This window comes from Schistocerca piceifrons, chromosome 3, assembly GCF_021461385.2.
Source record: "Schistocerca piceifrons isolate TAMUIC-IGC-003096 chromosome 3, iqSchPice1.1, whole genome shotgun sequence".
NCBI lineage: Eukaryota > Metazoa > Arthropoda > Insecta > Orthoptera > Acrididae > Schistocerca > Schistocerca piceifrons.
In genome coordinates, this window is record NC_060140.1 from 51,961,220 (window position 1) to 51,979,747 (window position 18,528).

At 39.9% G+C, this 18,528-nt stretch overlaps 1 protein-coding gene across 1 annotated transcript in view; it reads left to right on the forward strand.

The window, feature by feature from the left end:
* LOC124788380 overlaps nucleotides 1–18,528 on the forward strand; it is a 381,270-nt gene that overhangs the window by 320,900 nt on the left and 41,842 nt on the right. The window contains exons 10-11 of the mRNA XM_047255646.1: nucleotides 4,740–4,953; nucleotides 17,823–18,041. Coding sequence (XP_047111602.1) covers nucleotides 4,740–4,953; nucleotides 17,823–18,041 — 433 coding nt within the window. The remainder of the gene's footprint in view (nucleotides 1–4,739; nucleotides 4,954–17,822; nucleotides 18,042–18,528) is intronic.

Consider the following 18,528-nt stretch of genomic DNA (forward strand, 5'->3'; position numbering starts at 1 on the left):
CTCAGTTGTTCGGTAGCTCAGTTGCTACGGCAGTAGCCGCTTGAATTTTACCAGCTGATGTGCATAGACTAATCTAACCTAAAAGAACATTTCAACTTATTTGTAAAATTACTTGACAATCCTCTCATATAAGAACCAAATCACAATCATAAAACTTCACCACATTGATCAGAAACAGAACATTGTGTTTTTCTTGCTGTTTACATGCGCTTACTTACATTTTCAATCGTTGTTCACATGCTAAATGTTCAAAAAAATATTTTCTAGTTAATGTGACCACACACTTTTTACTTTATTAGAAACAATGCTTTTATCTCTGTACTGTCCAGCTAGGATCCTTATTGTTTGAACTTTTGCAATTTCATCATCTTTCATAAAGATGAGGTAAGTCTGTTTCAGACGCCAACATTACTTTACACTCGCAAACATCACAGTGCTAAAGTTTGTGTCGCCTGTATGTTGTACAAGCTTTATACCTCTCTGTATAACCTCATTGTCCTACACCTCATTGCACTGTGGATGTATGGTAATATCTTCACTACTAGCAATGCTTTCCAAAAAAGTGAACTGTTTATTTGCAAAGGGAATGTGTTTATCCTTCATTGTCCATTTTGCAGACTAAGACTAACGTGAAGCTATATACAGTACATCCCACAAGCTAAACGACTGCTACAATCATTCTTGATACGTGATTGGAAGCTTTCCCAGCATATGTGTTTTTTCAAGGGCTCTCAGGTATCCAGCCAGATGCAATCGTTAAGTCCCATGATATTTTGGTGAATAACCTTTCTGCCATCATCAGGTGGTTCTGATGGAATGGTCTGTCTGTTCATTGTTGGTGTTTATGTCTGTCAGTAGAGCTTCGATTCCCTGTGCCGACAGTCCGATTGCAGCCGCCGATATTACGATTGCAAGCCCTGGCACTTCGATTGCAGCCACCGACAATCTGTTTGCAGGCACCGACCCAGGTCTGCGGCAACCCCAGCGTCGAACCGGGTGGTGCAAGAAGCAGAATTCCATGGAGTGTCCCCGGAAGCCGTCATGGAAAGATCTTGTGTCCGCTTGAGGCAAGACTCCTTGATGGAGCTAAGTAATGGTTTCCATGCCTGGCTGAGTTGAAAACCTGTGTCCTGGTTTATGAGATTGTCTGTTACATGAATTTCAATGGCCTTGTTGTGGATGGCTGTCCCGGTAGAAGCTGGTAGGGGCCAGAATCTTGGTCTCTTCGTATTTTGTGTTGTGTCCAGTTTCTAAGCAGTGCTCCGTCAATGCTGATTTGTTGGGCTGGCCTAGGCGCGTGTGGCGTTGGTTTTCTTTGCAGCGGTCTTCAACTGTTTGGATTGTTTGACCGATGTAAGATTTGCCGCAATCACAAGGAATATTATACATGCCCGCTTTCTTGAGGCCAAGTCCATCTTTCACTGTTCCCAATAAGTGGGTATCTTGGATGGTGGTCAGAAAACTGTGTCAATTTTGTGTTGTTTTAGCAGTCTCCCAATTTTTAATGTCACTTTGCCTGCATATAGTAGAAAGGCAAGGCTTGGTTCCTCATCTTTAGATTGTTCTTCATCTGGGTTTCTGCTGTGTTTCTGTCATCTGAGGGCTGTCTGGATATGTCAATTGCTGTACCTGTTCTTGTGAAACACATTTTCTAGGTGTTTGAGTTCCTTGTTCATCTTTCCCCCTCCTTCCCTCTTTCCTGATGAAGCAACCATGGGTTGCGAAAGCTTGAATACTTGTGTGTTTTTTATTTTATTGTGTCTATCAACATACCAGTGCTTTCTCATTTGGTAAGTTAAAGCATCTTTGTATTTATATATATATTTTTCCCATGTGGATTGTTTCCCTCTATTATATGGTCTGATCTTTTACCTCCAACACTAGTACTGAATATTAAAAAAATAATCAACACTCTACTATGTTACCATGACACCCGGTCTGTGAACACGTATGTAGTATAAATCACCTTGTTGAATTACTGACTTTGAAATTAGGAGTCCAGAATATGAACAGATGTCAGAGAAAAAGAGACAGAAGAACTTTCAAAACAACCAGCCAATTTAATAAGATGCTAAGATATGGAAACAGGAAACTATATATGACAATATTATGGAAGGACGGATTGCCACATAGCAGAGATGTTGACTCGCAGACAGGCACAACAAAAAGACCAAACAAGTGAGCTTTCAGCTAAAAAGTAACACATACACACGTTCATGCAAGCACAACTTTCGCATGGTGGGCATAAGGAGGAGGAGGCTGGGGCAGAGAGGGGAAGAGATAGCAGAGTGATGGGGGATAGTAAAGTGCTACTTGTGGTAGCATACAGGGACATGGTTGGGACAGGGCAGGGCAGCGAGATGCAATCAGTAGGTTAGGCAGGGGTAGGGGATGAAGCGAAAAAGGAGAGTTGTAAAAAGACTGTGGGTCCATTGGTGGAATAGAAGGCTGTGTGGTGCTGAAATGGGCACAGAGATGGGGATAGGTGGGTGAAGGACAGTGACTAATGAATGTTGAGGCCAGGCGAGTTACAGGAACATAGGATATATTGCAGGGAGAGTCCCCACATGCAGTTCAGAACAGCTAGTGTTGATAGGAAGGATACAGATGTTGCAGGCTGTGAAGCAATCATTGAAGTGAGAAATGTTGGGTTGGTTAGCATGCTCAAACAGAGTAGTCCACGTGTCTCCTGGCCATAGCTTGATGGTGGCTTTCATGCACGCAGTCAGCTTTTTGGTTGTCATGGCCCCATAGAATGCAGTGCAGTGGTTGCATCTTAGCTTGTAGACCGCATGACTGCTTTCACAGGTAGACCTCCCTTTCATGGAAAAGGTGATGTTTGTGACTGGATTGGAGCAGATGGTAGTGGGAGGACGTATGGGACAGGTCTATGTCTATTACAGGAGTATGAGGCATGGGGTTTGGAGCAGGGGTGGTGTAAGGATGGACAAGGATATTGTGTAGGTTCAATGGGCAGTAGAATACCACTGTCAGAGCGGAGGGGAGGATTGTGTGTGGGATATTTTTCATTTCACTGCATGACAGGAGGTAGTCCAAACCCTGGCACAGAACTTAATTCGCTTAATGCTAGAAGTCTTTGATTGCAATGTTGACGAAGTGTGGCTTTGAGTTAATATCACCTTCTTGTAATGGGAAAGACTGCCTTCTATTTGCTCCTTGACTGTAGCAGCTACCAACAGTGTGGAGTTTTTACTATGAACAACTGATTTCATCATCGAATGCCTGTTGTGCTGGTGACACAGATTCGAAAGATGTAGCAATCTTAGCAGTTTTGTTGATGTTAAAGTTGGGGGTGCTTAAAACTTTGGTCCAGATCTCCTGATCCCATTCTAGCCATACTATAATGTCTCAGATCAATGAATTTTGACATGAAACCTTACAATTGTAACAAATGACCTGGCATTTTCTACTGAGGCCCTGAAGATGCTCAATCCAGGAGATATGAAATTCATTGCAGCATTTCTGCCACTGACTGAATGGTAAACAGCCTACTGTGATGTGTGCTTGCTGTCCATAATGGCTGGACAACAAATCACAGATGGTAGAGAAATGTAGCTTAGAAGGGTCTACTAGTGGAGAAAGTTTATTGACTACTTCTAAGTAGTGTTGCTTGAAGAGGGAGGTAATTGTCATTGACAAACTGGCTCAACAATATTGCTTTTACCTGCCCATTGAAACTAGCAAAAGCTGAAGACAGAGGAACTGAGGTGGTTGCCAACAGAATCTGCTGCTGCAACTGTGCCAGTAGCTTGTTCTGCTGCCTGTTGCTGCTGCAAATGTTTTGTTTCCCAGTGGGTAAAAATATAAATAGTTCTTTACACACACATTAGGTGAGTCCTGCTATGTGGTGCTCAGAGTATGGTTCAGATTGATTCAGAGCATGTTCACAAACAGTGTAAGTGGGAGACAGTAATGCATTACTTCAGCCAGGAAACTGGACAGGTGCCAAGTCCATCATAAGCAATATAAAAATAGTCCCAGTTGTATCCAAATCAAAAAATCATGTTTGCAGCCAGATAATCAATAATCAACAGAATAATGTAATGGCATGTAGTGGAGTACTTCATGTACAGTAAGTGAACTGGTTTCATGGGTGCAGCATGCACTTATTTAACATGGCCGAGGAACCAAAGGAATCATCCATCTAAGTTATGCTTCCTCTAGCATCTGCTAGCATGCGGCTCAGTGTGTATGATCCACCCCCACCCCCAATCAAAAAGACTTATTAATTCTGCCTCTATATTGCTGCTCATGTGTGGGATATCCTCATTAGTCAGAGACACAGTAATACTGTTCTGAGGGATTCACAAATGACTTCTGAATGTAGACAGGATATTTCTTAGATCCACTTTTCTCACTATGGAAGTGATTTCAACCATCCCCAGGATCTAGCATGTGAAAAATTTTATCATACAATGCAGTGAAGCTTACATTAAGTGTTGTTGGATTTCCATGCTTTATGAACTTCTCATATGGTAGTCATCAACGCTATTGAGTACTACTGCTGCTCAGCATTCTTACAGATCTCTTCTTCTTTGATTTGACCTTTCCATCATTTTCTGCTTTGTTTTTAAATTATGGGGATTTTCTTCTTAGTCTATGATCAAAGATTGTTTGTTAGAATGATGAATCCAGCACAATAGAATTATTGTTCTTTCTTTTAAATTGTAGAATACTGTGCTGATATCAGATCCTATACAGTAATTTTTATTTGGCAGGTTACAGCTGAAAATTTTGAATCTGTGACGATATTCTTCAGCGATATTGTTGGATTTACACAGTTATCTGCTGTGAGTTCTCCAATGCAGGTTATTACACTGCTAAACAGGCTGTATCGCTTGTTTGATTCACTCATTCAGAATTATGATGTATACAAAGTAGAAACGATTGGTGATGCATATATGGTTGTTTCTGGGCTCCCACAACGAAATGGTAAGTTAATGATAATGAATTCCTTAGCTGTTAAATATTTTTATTAAGTGTTCCAATATTCCAGAATGTTATTTCACTATTCTTTATACTGTAGACTAAATTACTATTTTTTCTGTAGGATTAATTTTGGAAGAAAAACTGAATATTTTTGGCAGCACTGAACAAAAGTAGATAGTTTTAACAATCTGTTTGTATCTCATGTGACTGGATGTTATGTGATTAATTCCTAGAACATTAGACCATATCTTCATACCATTAACCTCTTGGTATATAGATAGTGTATTATATGGACTTAATAATTTATATTATGCAAATAATATATATTATGTGAAACACGCGCACACACACACACACACACACACACACACACACACACACACACACACAGAGCTACATTGTGCCACCTGAATACACAATGCCAGGAGTGCAGTTTGGCATGTAGACTTGGTGAGGGATTATTTCGGGTGGAGTAGGGTAGGTGAGAAAGGAAAAATGATAACAGTTGCATCAGGAAGTGGATTTGTAGTGTGTGGGAAAGAAGGTGTGGATTCAGGGGGTTATTGGAAACTGAGACCATCAGGTTTACAGGAACGAAGGATGTGTTGCAATGGTAACTCAAATCTATGTATTTCAGGAAAGCTGATACCTGGGGCTGGGAGGGAAGATCCAAATGACACGAATTATGAGGCAGCTACTGAAATGAAGCTTATGTGGTTAGCAGCTTATTCTGTCACTGGGTGGTTAACTTTGCTCTCAGCCCCTGTTTGGCAGTGATGTTTTATATAATGGGAGAGGGGGTTGGTGGTGCGGGCCATATGAAATTCTGTGCAGAAATTGCAGCATATATGGTATGTGACATGGCTGTTTCACAGGTGGTCTTGCTTCTAATGGGACAGGACAAATCTGTGATGGGAATAAAGTAGGATGTGCTGGTTCGATGATCAGACAGGTCCCACAGCTGCATCTTCTACAGATATAATCCATATGGCAAGGGGCTGGGACTGGGTGCAGCATAGGGATGGACCAGAATGTTATGTTAGGTTGGGTGGGCAGAGGAATACCATTTTAAGAGTGGTGGGAAGGATTGTGGGTAATATGTCCCTCATTTCCATGCACAATGATAGATGGTCAAAGCCCAGAAGAAGGATTTGGTTCAGTTGTTCCAATTCACTATGATACTGGATGATGAGTTCCTTTGCAGCTGGCTTCTGGGGATGTTGGGAGGTTTAGGAGTGTGTGAGGATGTGGTTCAGTAAATCTACTTGTGGACTAGGTTTAAGGGCTAGTGCCCATCTGTAAAGGGCTTAGTGAGACCTTGAGCATATGGGGCAAGGGAATTCTTACAACTTCAGATGTGCTGTCAGACAGTGGCCAGACTATATGGGAATAAGTCTTTGGTGTGGAAGGGGAGACACCTGTCAAAATGTTGGTACTGTAAATGGTTAGTGGCGTTCATTTTTCTTTTTGTCATTAGTCTTCTAAATGTTTTGATGCAGCCCACCACAAATTCCTCTCCTGTGCTAACGTTTTCCTCTCACAGTAGCTCTTGCAACTTATGTCTTCAATTATTTGCTGAATGTGTCCCAGTCTCTGTCTTCCTCTTCAGGTTTTCCCCTCTACAGCTCCCTCTACCACTATGGAAGTTATTCACTGATTTCTAACAGATGTCCTATCATGCTGTTGATCTAAGTGTATCCATACAGTCCTTTCATCGCCGATTCTGCAAACAACCTCCTCATTCCTTACCTTATCAGTCCACATTCTTCTGTAGCATCACATTTCAAATGCTTCTATTCTTTTCTGTTAACAGTTTGCCACACTCATGAAAGTCTCACTGCCATACAATGCTGTGCCCCATATGTATATTTCCAGGAATTTCTTCCTCAAACGAAGACCCATGTTTGATACTAGTAGACTTCTCTTAGCCAGGAACGCCCTTTTTTGCCAAATTCTGCTTGTTATGTTTTCCTTGCTCTAACTATCATTGGTTATTTTGCTGCCTAGAAAGTAGAATAATTTAAATTCATCTACTTCATGGTCACCAATTACGATGTTAAGTTTCTCGCAGTTCTCGTTTATGCTGCTTCTCATTACTTTTGTCTTCCTTTGATTTATGCTCAATCCACGTTCTTTGCTCATTAGAATGTTCATTTCATTTAACAGAGTTGTAATTCTTCTTCATGTTCACTGAGGATAGTAATGTCATCAGTGAATTTAGCACTGATATCCTAAATTTTCATCGCACTCTTGAACCTTTCTCTTATTTCCATCATTGCTTCTTCGACGTATAGACTAAAAAACACAAGCTTAAGACTACATCCCTGGCATACACTCTTTGTAATCCATACACTTTGTTCTTAGTCTTTCACTCTTGTCGTTCCCTCTTGGTTCTTGTACTATTGTATACTATCCATATTCCCCCAAAGCTTACCCCCATTTTCCTAAGAATTTTGGACACCTTGCGCCATTTTACATTGTCAAATGCTTTTTCCAGGTTGACAAATCCTATGAACGTGTCTTTATTTTCCTTCAGTCTTGCTTCGAGTATCGACCGCAACTCAGAACTGCCTGTTGGATGCCTTTCCTAAAGCCAAATTGACCATCATCTGATGGATCCTCAATTTTATTTTCCATTCTTCTATTTACCATCCTTGACAGAAACTTGGATGCATCAGCTGTTAAGCTGATAATGCAATAATTCTTGCATTTGTTGGCTGTTGCAACCTTGGGAATTGTGTGGATGATATTTTTCCAGAAGTATATTGGTATATCACCAGTCTCATATGTTCTACAGACCAGTGTTAATTATCATTTTGTTGCCATTTCCTGAATCATTTTAAAATTCTGATTCTGTCCCTTGTGCTTTATTTGATTTTAAGTCTTCCAAATCTCTTTATAAGTTCTGTTTCTAACACTGGAACCCCTCTCTCTTCCCTATTGACTCCTATTTCTTCTTCTGTCATATCATGTCCTATTTCTTCTTCTATCATATTATCAAATAAGTCCTCCCCCTCATAGAGGTTCTCAATGTACACTTTCGCTGTATCTGCTCTCTCCTTGACTTTTAACAGTGGAATTCCCATTACACCCTTAATGTTATTGTCCTTGTTTGATTTTTCTATATGCTGAGCCAGTTTTTCTGACAGTCATTTCTTTTACGATTTCTTCATGTTTTTCCATGGCCATTTCACCTTAGCTTCCCGGCACTTCCTATTTATTTCACTTGTAAGTGACTTGTATTTCTGTATTCCTGCATTCCCTATACATTTTTGTTCTTTCTTCTTCCATTGATCAATTAAGTATTTCTTCTGCTACCCATGGTTTCTTTTCCAATTACTTTCATTGTACCTATGTTTTTCATTCCAACTTCTGTGACTGCCCTTTCTAGTGATGTCCATTCCTCTTCAACTGAATCACCTAATGAGCTATTAATTATCACAGTATCTATAGCCTCAGAGGGCTTCAAGCATATTTCTTCATTCCTCAGTACTTCCGTATCCCACATCTTTGTGCACTTGTTCATCCTGATTAGCTTCTTAAACTTCAGCCTACTCTTTGTTGTCACAAATCGGGATCTGAGTCTGTATCTGCTCCTAGGCCTGCCTTTCAGTCCAATATCTGATTTTGGAATCTCTGCCTGGTCATGATGTAATCTAACTGAAATCTTCCTGTATCTACCAGCCTTTTCCAAGTATACCTCCTCTTGTGATTTGTGAATAAGGTATTCACTATTACAATCTGAAATTTATCGCAAGACTCAGTTTGTCTTCCTCCTATCTCATTCCTACTACTAATCCCACATTCTCCTGTATCCCTTTCTTCTACTTCTTCTCTTACAACTGCATTCCACTCTCCCACAACTATTAGAATTTTTTTTCTCCCTTTAGATACTGAATTATCCATTCAGTGTCCTCATATACTTTATCCATCACTTAATCATCAGCTTGTGACATCAGCCTGTATACCTGAATTATTGTTGCTGGTGTTGGTTGTGGTCAGAATACCCCTGTTACTGAACTGTTCACAGTTACTCGCTCTCTATCCTACCTTCCCATTCATTATGAATACTACTCCCATTATCCCATTTTCTGATGCTGTTGATATTACCTTATACTCACCTGACAAAAAATCCTTGTCCTCTTTCCATTTCACTTCACTGATGCCCACTGTATCTAGATTGAGCCTTAGCGTTTTCCTTTTCAGATTTTCTGGCTTCCCTACCATGTTCAAACTTCTGACGTTCCATGCCCCGACTTGCAGAACATTCCCCTTTCATTGGCTGTTCAATCTTTTTCTTATCATCACGTCCCAGTTGGTAGTCACTTCCCAGAGATCTGAATGGGGGATACACACTATGTGCCTTTAATGCAATAGTTCCCATTATCTTCTGCACCCTCATGCCATTGGTCATTGCTGATTCTTCTGCCTTCTAGGGGGAGTTTCCCACCACAAGGACAAGAGAGAGCCCTGAACCTCTGTCTGCTCCTCCACCCTCTTTCACAAGGTCAATGGCAGAGCAAGGACGACTTCTTAAGCCGGAAGTCTTCGGCCACCGTTGCTTATGATTTTTATTCAAAATTTAAATAGTGGCGGGGTTCGTTCATATAGACATAATCATGGATAGAGCAATCACAGAGGTGGTGTCCAGGAAGATGGCATGCTCAGTTCAGGAGAACCAGGTGGAACAAATGGCCTTGAGCATGAGGGAGGTTGGTGTGTAAGGAGCTGGCTTCAACAGTGACTGTTACAGATCTAGATGGTAATGGGATGTGGATGGTTGAGAGTCAGTGAAAGAAGGGATTTGTATGTTTAATATCAGAGGCCGAGATACAGGCAAGTTGGTCGGAGGTGATGGTCAACAAGACTGGAGGTTCATTCACTGGGCTCACAGTAACTAGGTACTATGGGGCACCCATTATTATTGTGTGTAAAGATTTTGGAAAGAATACAAAAGTTTTGTGTCAGGGGGTCATTGAGATAAGGAAGGATAAGAGGCCCATCCCAGAATCCTTCCATCAAATCTAAGGATTTGAGTACAGCTTGGAGCATATGCTTGACATCTGGGATGGGATCACTATGGGGGGACTTGTAGCTGGAGGTATCAGAGGATTGGCAGATCACTTCTGTCAGGTAATCACTGTTAGGAAGGGACCTGAAGAAGGATGGTGTGGTCAAGTTGGAGGTAATGAATTCCTGGAATGTAACCAGGGGATAGTTAGCTGAGAGAGGTGAAGGGTCACAGTCAGATTGTAGTATGATCTAGGAGACGCAAGGTCCATTGTTGGGGTTAAGACGGCACTGATTTGAGGGATGGGTGCAAAGAAGTGTTTTCACCGGGACTGGATGAAAGATAACAGGTCTATGATGATTCCAACATAATTGAACTTGGATGTGGGGCTGAAGGTGAGTCCCTTGGATAGGATTGAAACTTTGATATGATAAAGATACTTGATGGAAAAGTTCACAACAGCAGTTTGTGTATCATTGGGTTGGGTGCTATGAGTGTTCCTGAAGGGTTTCAATGATAGTATGGTGGGTGTTGGTGGGTGATGGTGCTCTGACATGGGAATAGGACATCAGTAAATTTAATAATTTTTGGACAAGGTATCTGGAGTGTTCTTCCAGATTTTAGAGGGCAAAGGATTCACTTTTGCAGATATAGTGTAAGTAGCTGAGGTTGCAAAGTAACACTATCATGTGGAGTGAGCAGAGGTGCTTCAGGAATGTCCAAATCATGGAGATTTGTTTCTGTAGTATCAGGTTAGTTAGTGTTAGGGATTGGAGGAATCTGAAAATTTCAAAGTTGTTGTGAGAGAAATGTGTCCAAAGATAGGAACTGTTATGATTAGGCAGCTGGTGGCAGTAGAGGGCAGAGGGAGGGGGGGTTCCATTGACTAGGCAGCATGTGTGGAACAGAATGTGGGACTGGGTTTTTACTGGGGGGTGGGGATATTTTTCTGAGCTGATGCAGATATATGAAGCAGGATTCCATTTGTGATAGGGTGTCACCAGGAAGAAGGAAAAGAATGTAAATACTGAAGAATATTCAAGGTAAAACTGGGAGGTGTTTGACCAGGAGGCGACTGATGTAAAAATGTGAAACTGATGTAGGAAATGGGCAAATAGAATTGTTAGATGCTTGTGAAGGAATTTATGTATAACAAGCCACAGTTTTTGGTAGTGAAAATGCAGAAAGAAATTGGGTTGTGGGTTGTAGAATAGTTCCATGATGTGAGTATATTCATTCACACACTAACAATCATGGCATGCAGCAAAATAAGTGACTGATGTAAAATATGAGTTTACTTTTTTGTGATTCTTAGGTCAAGAAGCTCTTATAAGGCAGTTGCAATGTGTAGAATACCTTCAGTCAAGTGGGAGAGACATGCCGAACACTCTTTTGAGGTTTGGATGCCATTATATTCATTAACCTTCTGTTGGGCATGGTGTTTGTCGCAGCGAGGTCGGGCGCGGTGTATCAAATTGATCACACCATTTATTCACATGATCATTTATTAAATTCTGTTCACAAAACATATTATAAGCGCCAAATATATTTAAAGAAAGACAAAGATGACATAGGAGCACAACTGCAGTAGAAATATTCATCATTCAGATTTCTTGTCGTCAATGTTGGGCTTTAGTAACAAATGATAAAAACGTCACTTTTTCATTTGCTACTTTATTATACTTCACTATTAAAATGCATTACAAATGACAATTATCTTCACAGAAAGGCTATTATGACACTGTAGCAGAACAACAATGATATTACAACTCATTCATTTGTTTCATCGTCACTTGTTGACTGTGGTAACAAATGCAGAATTTTTCCGCATTCAGAGCAAAAAGGTTCAATGTGTATCAAACAGATAGGCTTCTGACACATTTTGCAACAATATTTGGTCAGTCTTTTTTTTCTGTGCAGATATTACACCTTTTCCTCTTGATCCCAGTCCCTTGTTCTTCATTTCTGCTTGTGTCTTCTACTTCTTCTTCACATGTTGGCCTATATTGTTGTAGCCACAGTTGAAGATCTCTGTGAATTCCTGTGTTGTCCAAGCATCTACGAACCAAGTGAGGTAGAACTAATGCATGTGAGAGTTGCTTCAGGAATCCTTTTCTTCTGATAAAATTCTCGTTGTTGCCATAGTAAATTACTTGTGAATTGATTCCACTCATATTGATCATTGCAAAAAATATGACCATGAGCCAACGGCACACATCTCTTGCTGCATTGTATGAAGCGGTCAACTTATCTGTAGTGTTGACTCCACTTTTGGTGCTATTGTAAAATGTTACAATGGATGGCTTCTTTTTATCTCCAGTGTCAGCATCTACTGAATTATTTTCATGCAAACTTGATGTCAAGATAACACATTTCCCCTTTTTAATAACATAGGAAACTAGAGTACAGCCTTTCTTGAAGCCAAAAAGTGAACTATGGACAGCCCTTACTGGTAGGAAACTCCAGAGGAATCACACGCTTGTTCTTCTTCATCGTTCCAACAAAAGAAATATTTTTTTCTTCTTAGCTCTTCTATCAAACCAATACTAGGAAACCAATTGTCTGCTGTCACATATCAACCTGACTGATAAATCGATTCACATAGTCGCAGAACAACTTCTGAAGGTTTATTGCTAACGTGGTACAATCCTTCTGGCTGCAGCCCACCGTATATTTCCAGATTATAGAGATAAAATACTTTGGAATCCACAAGAGCATATATCTTAATTCCATATTTGTTTGGTTTTGTTAGGTATGCACCTTCCACGGAATCCTTCAATTTTCTCATCTACTGTAACGTTTTCTCTGGGGGTGTAGGATTTCTGGCAATTCTGTACAAACAGAGAAAATATTTCCCCAATCGCTGTTACCTTCTCTAACTTTCTCCTTTCATTGCGAGTCACACGATTGTCAAATCTAAGGCAGAACATGATGAATTTGAAACGTTTTATGTTCATAACGAGATGAAATTTGTCAATTCCATCCCCATCACTTCCCCACAGATCTTCTAAGCTTTGTCTGTTACTTTTGTTAACACCAGCCAAAAACAGAAGACCAAAGAAAGCTTTTAATTCAGTAATATCTATAGGTTTTGCGTCTCTCTCTCGCAGAAAAGAAGCTTTGATGCTCTCAATATACTGATTGGTATACAGAACTATAATCGACAAAATGTCGTCATCTATGAGGCAATTCCAACATTCCAAAGGCGTTCTCAATGCTTTAGCCGCACCTATAGGTCCAGGTAACTTTTCAATAATATTGTGGGCCCTGAAACATACTCTCTCCAATGGTGGAACTTTATTCCATTTTGTCTGTTTGTCCCTTCCAGTATAATGATGCTGGCTTTCTTCAAATACTTCTTCATTGTTTTCACTGTCGTTTTCCTCTGTTTCTGAATCTTCCTGACGAACTTCAACTGCGTCTTCACAATCTTTGTCTACTTCATATTCAAAATCCTCTTGAACTTCATCATTATCCTCTTCAAACAACATTTTTTTGTATTTCTGCGACATGATTTGGGTCAAGGAGGTTGTACGTCTTACTGTGGCCTGCCATGATCAAGTGTCTCACACCTAAAATGATAAAATTCCTATAAAATAACACAGTCAGGCGCAGTGTATCAATTTGATACCTGATACTCAAACATTCTTAACTGACGATTAAACGGTCCAAAAAGAAAATAAGTGCATTACACATTGTATATTAACACTGTACTACTTACTAAGTTATGTTGATAACCAAAGAAATGAACTGTTGAAATGCAATACGAACGGGCGCAGTGTATCAAACTGATCAATCAGCACATATATCAACAACAGAGCAGTCGTATCGACACTGAAGCACACAACAATGACAAGCGTTTGGAAAAGGCTAGCTACTAGTGAGTAGGCGTTTGGAAAAGGCTAGCTACTAGCGAGTAGGTGTCAGTGCTGCCACTCGTTGACAAATAATTTACAGTAAACTTTGAGGTGTATCAATTTGAACAGCAGCGCCCAACGGAAGGTTAACAACTACAAGATGGCAAAAATGATCATATACATCTTTCACCACAAATTTTGCAAGAAACTGGTGAGAAAGTGAGCCCACTTGATAAACAAAAATGTTCTCTTTCAATAAGACAATGTATCTAGCCATACGTCTCCAATTTCCCATGGCCAAAATAGCCAGATTATGCCTATTATGACTCCTCGTACTTCCTTTTCATAAAATTTACAAAACCATCTTGTGGCAGACAAATCATGTTGAAATTATCATGACAGAAACAAATTCCTATTTTTTACAGTCTGTATGAGCAGTGATACATACTACATTACTCCTCCTCTCTCTCCAACTCTGTTCCTCTTCCATTATTTGCCAACCATATTTATTATTTTATTTATTGACAGTGCAATACTGATTCACAAATTCCTTAAGAAGCACATTTGTGATAAGGACAATAAAGGATATAATTGACAACAAGTATTTATAGATGTCAAAACTACCATTTACTATTGAAATTGTTCAATCTTGAAAGAAATTAGGCCTTCTTTCCTTACAGAAAATTCCCTTATACCACAACATGCAAAGAATTGTTGACACTGAAGTTTCAGGTACACTGTAAATGCAACACAAATGACTGAACTAAACATAATGTTGAGAGTGGTGCAATTTTGTTCCAATTATTTCAAGACAAACATCTCAATGTGTTTACACAGCATGAGTGCTCCTGACCAACTATGTCCGATTCTAACGTTGTACCCAACAAGTGTACAGCACAAACAACAATTCACAAAACACTGGCAGCAGGTAAAGAGCATTTTTACTGCTGGGTACAGTTTAACCAATTCTTGCTGCATAGCTATTGATATATCATGATTGATATGCTGCTGAGTGTAATAATAAGCATAAATAAAAGTGCTACAGTAATGGTAAATAACTGTGACGTGTGAGGACATAGGATCCCCCCCCCCCCAACAGGACATGCAAACATACATATTGGAAAGGATTAAACTGAGTGTATGTAAGGGTACTTTACTTATGACTGTTTGCATTCTTCAGTTTTCTTTCTGAGTACAAGTTCCTGCAGTGGTGTTCAACCTGAAACTGTACATATTAGTCACATACGATCTGAATATGAGTGTGTTGAAAAAGAAACCCAACTTTTGAAATAGTGCGGCAACCAGCAGAGAGAATGTGCTACAGCTACTGAGGGCACCTAGCAGTAGGTTTAGACAACAAACTACCATTTGCTTTGTGTCACTCAGACAATTAACAACAAGCGAACCACAGCCACTGAAGTAAGCATGTGTACAGCCTGCTCATCAAATTAGTGCAGAGAGAGAGAGAGAGAGAGAGAGAGAGAGAGAGAGAGAGAGAGAGAGAGAGTGTGTGTGTGTGTGTGTGTGTGTGTGTGTGTGTGTGTGTGTGTTTGGTGAACAAGCGAACCACAGCCACTGAAGTAAGCACGTGTACAGCCTGCTCATCAAATTAGTGCAGTGTGTGTGTGTGTGTGTGTGTGTGTAAATATTTAGCCACCATATGGGGAAGACTGTATGAACAGCACACAGTGCTACGAGCAGTGATTATCATGTGGATAGTGTTCACGCCTGCAATTTGCAGAAATCGTCATTTAACTATTTGGGAATTTGCTGAGGAGGTGGGCATGAGCATAGGATCATACAATGAAATTTTTAGTGAAAAACTTGAGATGCATTGTGTCAGTGCAAAATTCGTATTGTGTTTGGCTGACTGATGATCAGAAACAGACCTGTGTGGAAAGGTGCGGGATCTGCTTGCTGCTGTTAATGACAATGAAAACTTTCTTAAGAACATCATAACAGGCCATGAGACATGGGTGTATGTCTATGAAGCTGAAATAAAGATGCAGTCGACACAGTCGGTGGACAAAGGGTCACCTCATCCAAAAAAAGCACACAAGTTGGTTGAAGAACAAGATGATGTTGATTGTGTTTTTTGGCTACAAAGGGATTATTCATCATGAATTTGTGCCACATGGTCAGATGGTAAACAAGGAAGTCTACCAGGGAATCCTAGTGTGCATTAGGGATGCTGTGCACAGGAAGAGGCCTGAATTGTGGGAAAACCAGAGTTGGATGTTGCATCATGACAATGTGTCAGCTCACATGTCACTCCTGTCTGCACCTATCTAGCAAAACACCACATTCCTGTGGTGCTCCATACACTGTATTTTCTGGGCCTAGCCCCAGGGGACTCTCCTGTTTCCCAAACTCAAAAACACACTGAAAGGACGTCATTTCGAATCCATAGAGGAGATAGTGAACAATGCGATGAAAACTGTGCACCGACCCACAAAATGTGTTCCAGGAGGTGTTCCAAAACTTGAAGAAACGATGGGAATGATGTACTGCCAGTAGAGTGGACTATTTTGAAGGGGACAATGCTTAAAATGTTGTACAATAAGCAATAAAGCTGATACAGCAAAAGTTCTGTTTGTTTTTTAACACACCTCATATTTCCACTGACCCAGAGGAATACAAGGAGGTGGTAGATGAATAAAAAGAAAATTGTACTGCCCCCATTGGAAGACAAACACAGTGTTGCATTCTTGTAAACAAGTTCACTGATACAGTACAAGAGTGAACAAAATACATTATTAATATTTTGATTATAATGCAGCTGAACTTTCAGTTCAACATTAACGTTAATCATAGAGCACAATGCTGCTTTGCTAGCAATGTCTGTGAAAATATATCTGTAATTTTCTCAGACTATCTGATTTCATGTAAAAAGTATTTCACTTTAAGCAAAAATGCATAATAATTACCTACAAGGTTACTGCAATCTGTGTTCTTTTTTTTCAGTGATGTGATTAAAAATGTAAGATTTTACAGCTTCTCCTTAAATATTATTTTTTTGAGAGTTATTACTATCACTATTTTGATGTCAGTGCATTCATTACATACAATTTCGTGAAGAGAATATGAATCGACATATACCTCAACTCTAAAGAGAGAGAGAGAGAGAGAGAGAGAGAGAGAGAGAGAGAGAGAGAGAGAGAGAGAGAGAGAGTGTGTGTGTGTGTGTGTGTGTGTGTGTGTGTGTGTGTGTGTGTGTGTGTGCATCCACGCGCGTGCTTGTGAGAGAGAGAGAGACAGTTGGGGGGGGGGGGGGGGGGGCGGCTCTGATTATATATTTGTTTTAACATACCGGTGCACAACTGTTTTTTTTTTTTTTCTTTTACTTTGAACTGTGATATCATGTTGAGATAAGCATCAATGAAATTGATAAGCCACATGAAAGTGCTCAAGCAGATTGTGCAGACGTATTCTTGCCACCATTTGAAGACAAAAATGATTGCTCACCTGTGCTTATTCACAGAAAATTACATTCAGATGTTTTGAGCTGTGAAAGGAATATATTTGAACATCGGTGGACACAAATGGATCCTATTTTGAAGACGACCACCAGCAACTGAAAATATTTGTTAAGTACACAAATTTGCATGATTAGTCTCATTTTCTACCATCAGACCCCATATATGCCTTGTTCTGGCACAATGAGAGAGTACATGTGTAGTAAACTACTGCTCCACTGCCACTGAACTGACTAATTTTGATGAAAATTTTCATAGCATAAGGGGAAAAAAACTGTGGCCAGAAAACAGTTGCACAATAATATGCCATGGGAAATGGTTCATTAGCCATGTGAGTAGTCTTTTGTTTTAGAGTGATACATTGTGTCTAAAATTATTGAATGCACATTAGATTAAGCTCTTTACAAAATAAATGTTGAATTCAAGGGTATGTAATGAAAATTCAAAATGGAAGACCATCTTTCTCCTCGTGACAATTTTATTTTTTAGGCACCTTTTCAATAACTCAATTTGTAATCTTCCTTCCAGGTAAACGTCATGCGGGAGAGATTGCTTCAATGGCTCTTGATGTTTTACATGGTGTGGAGCTATACAAAATTCCACATCGGCCATCTGAATCACTGCAAATCAGGATAGGGATAAATACTGGGCCATGTGTTGCAGGTGTTGTTGGTACAACAATGCCTCGTTACTGTCTGTTTGGAGATTCTATAAATACTGCCTCTCGAATGGAATCCACAAGTCTTGGTATTGTCTTTTGCTTCTTGAGTTTACTACATTGTGTAATTAGCTTACTTTTATTATTAACTATTAACTGCATGTGCTTAACTGTGCTGTCATGTGACAGGACAAAACAAATCAAACAATGGAAAATCCAGGATGGAACATAACAATATTACATATCCACAAGATAGGTATTGTGTGTGCTACATACAGCTCTCTGAGACTCTGAGACTGCAGACGTGTGTGCAAGTTGCATTTGCTTGAGTGTATGTGTTTTTGCGTGTATGTATGTGTGTCTACTGCTGGCAAAGGCCTTAATGGCTGAAAGCTATAACTGTGTGAATCTTTTTGTTGTGCCTATCATGACTCAGCATCTCTGCTATATGGTGAGTAGCAACTTTCCTTCTCTGGTATTGCTACATATGGCTCCAAGAGATATGAAAACAATTGGAAGTGGAGTATTATGACATTTACAGTGCAATTAATGGTTAGTTGGTAAAAAGCACAGAGT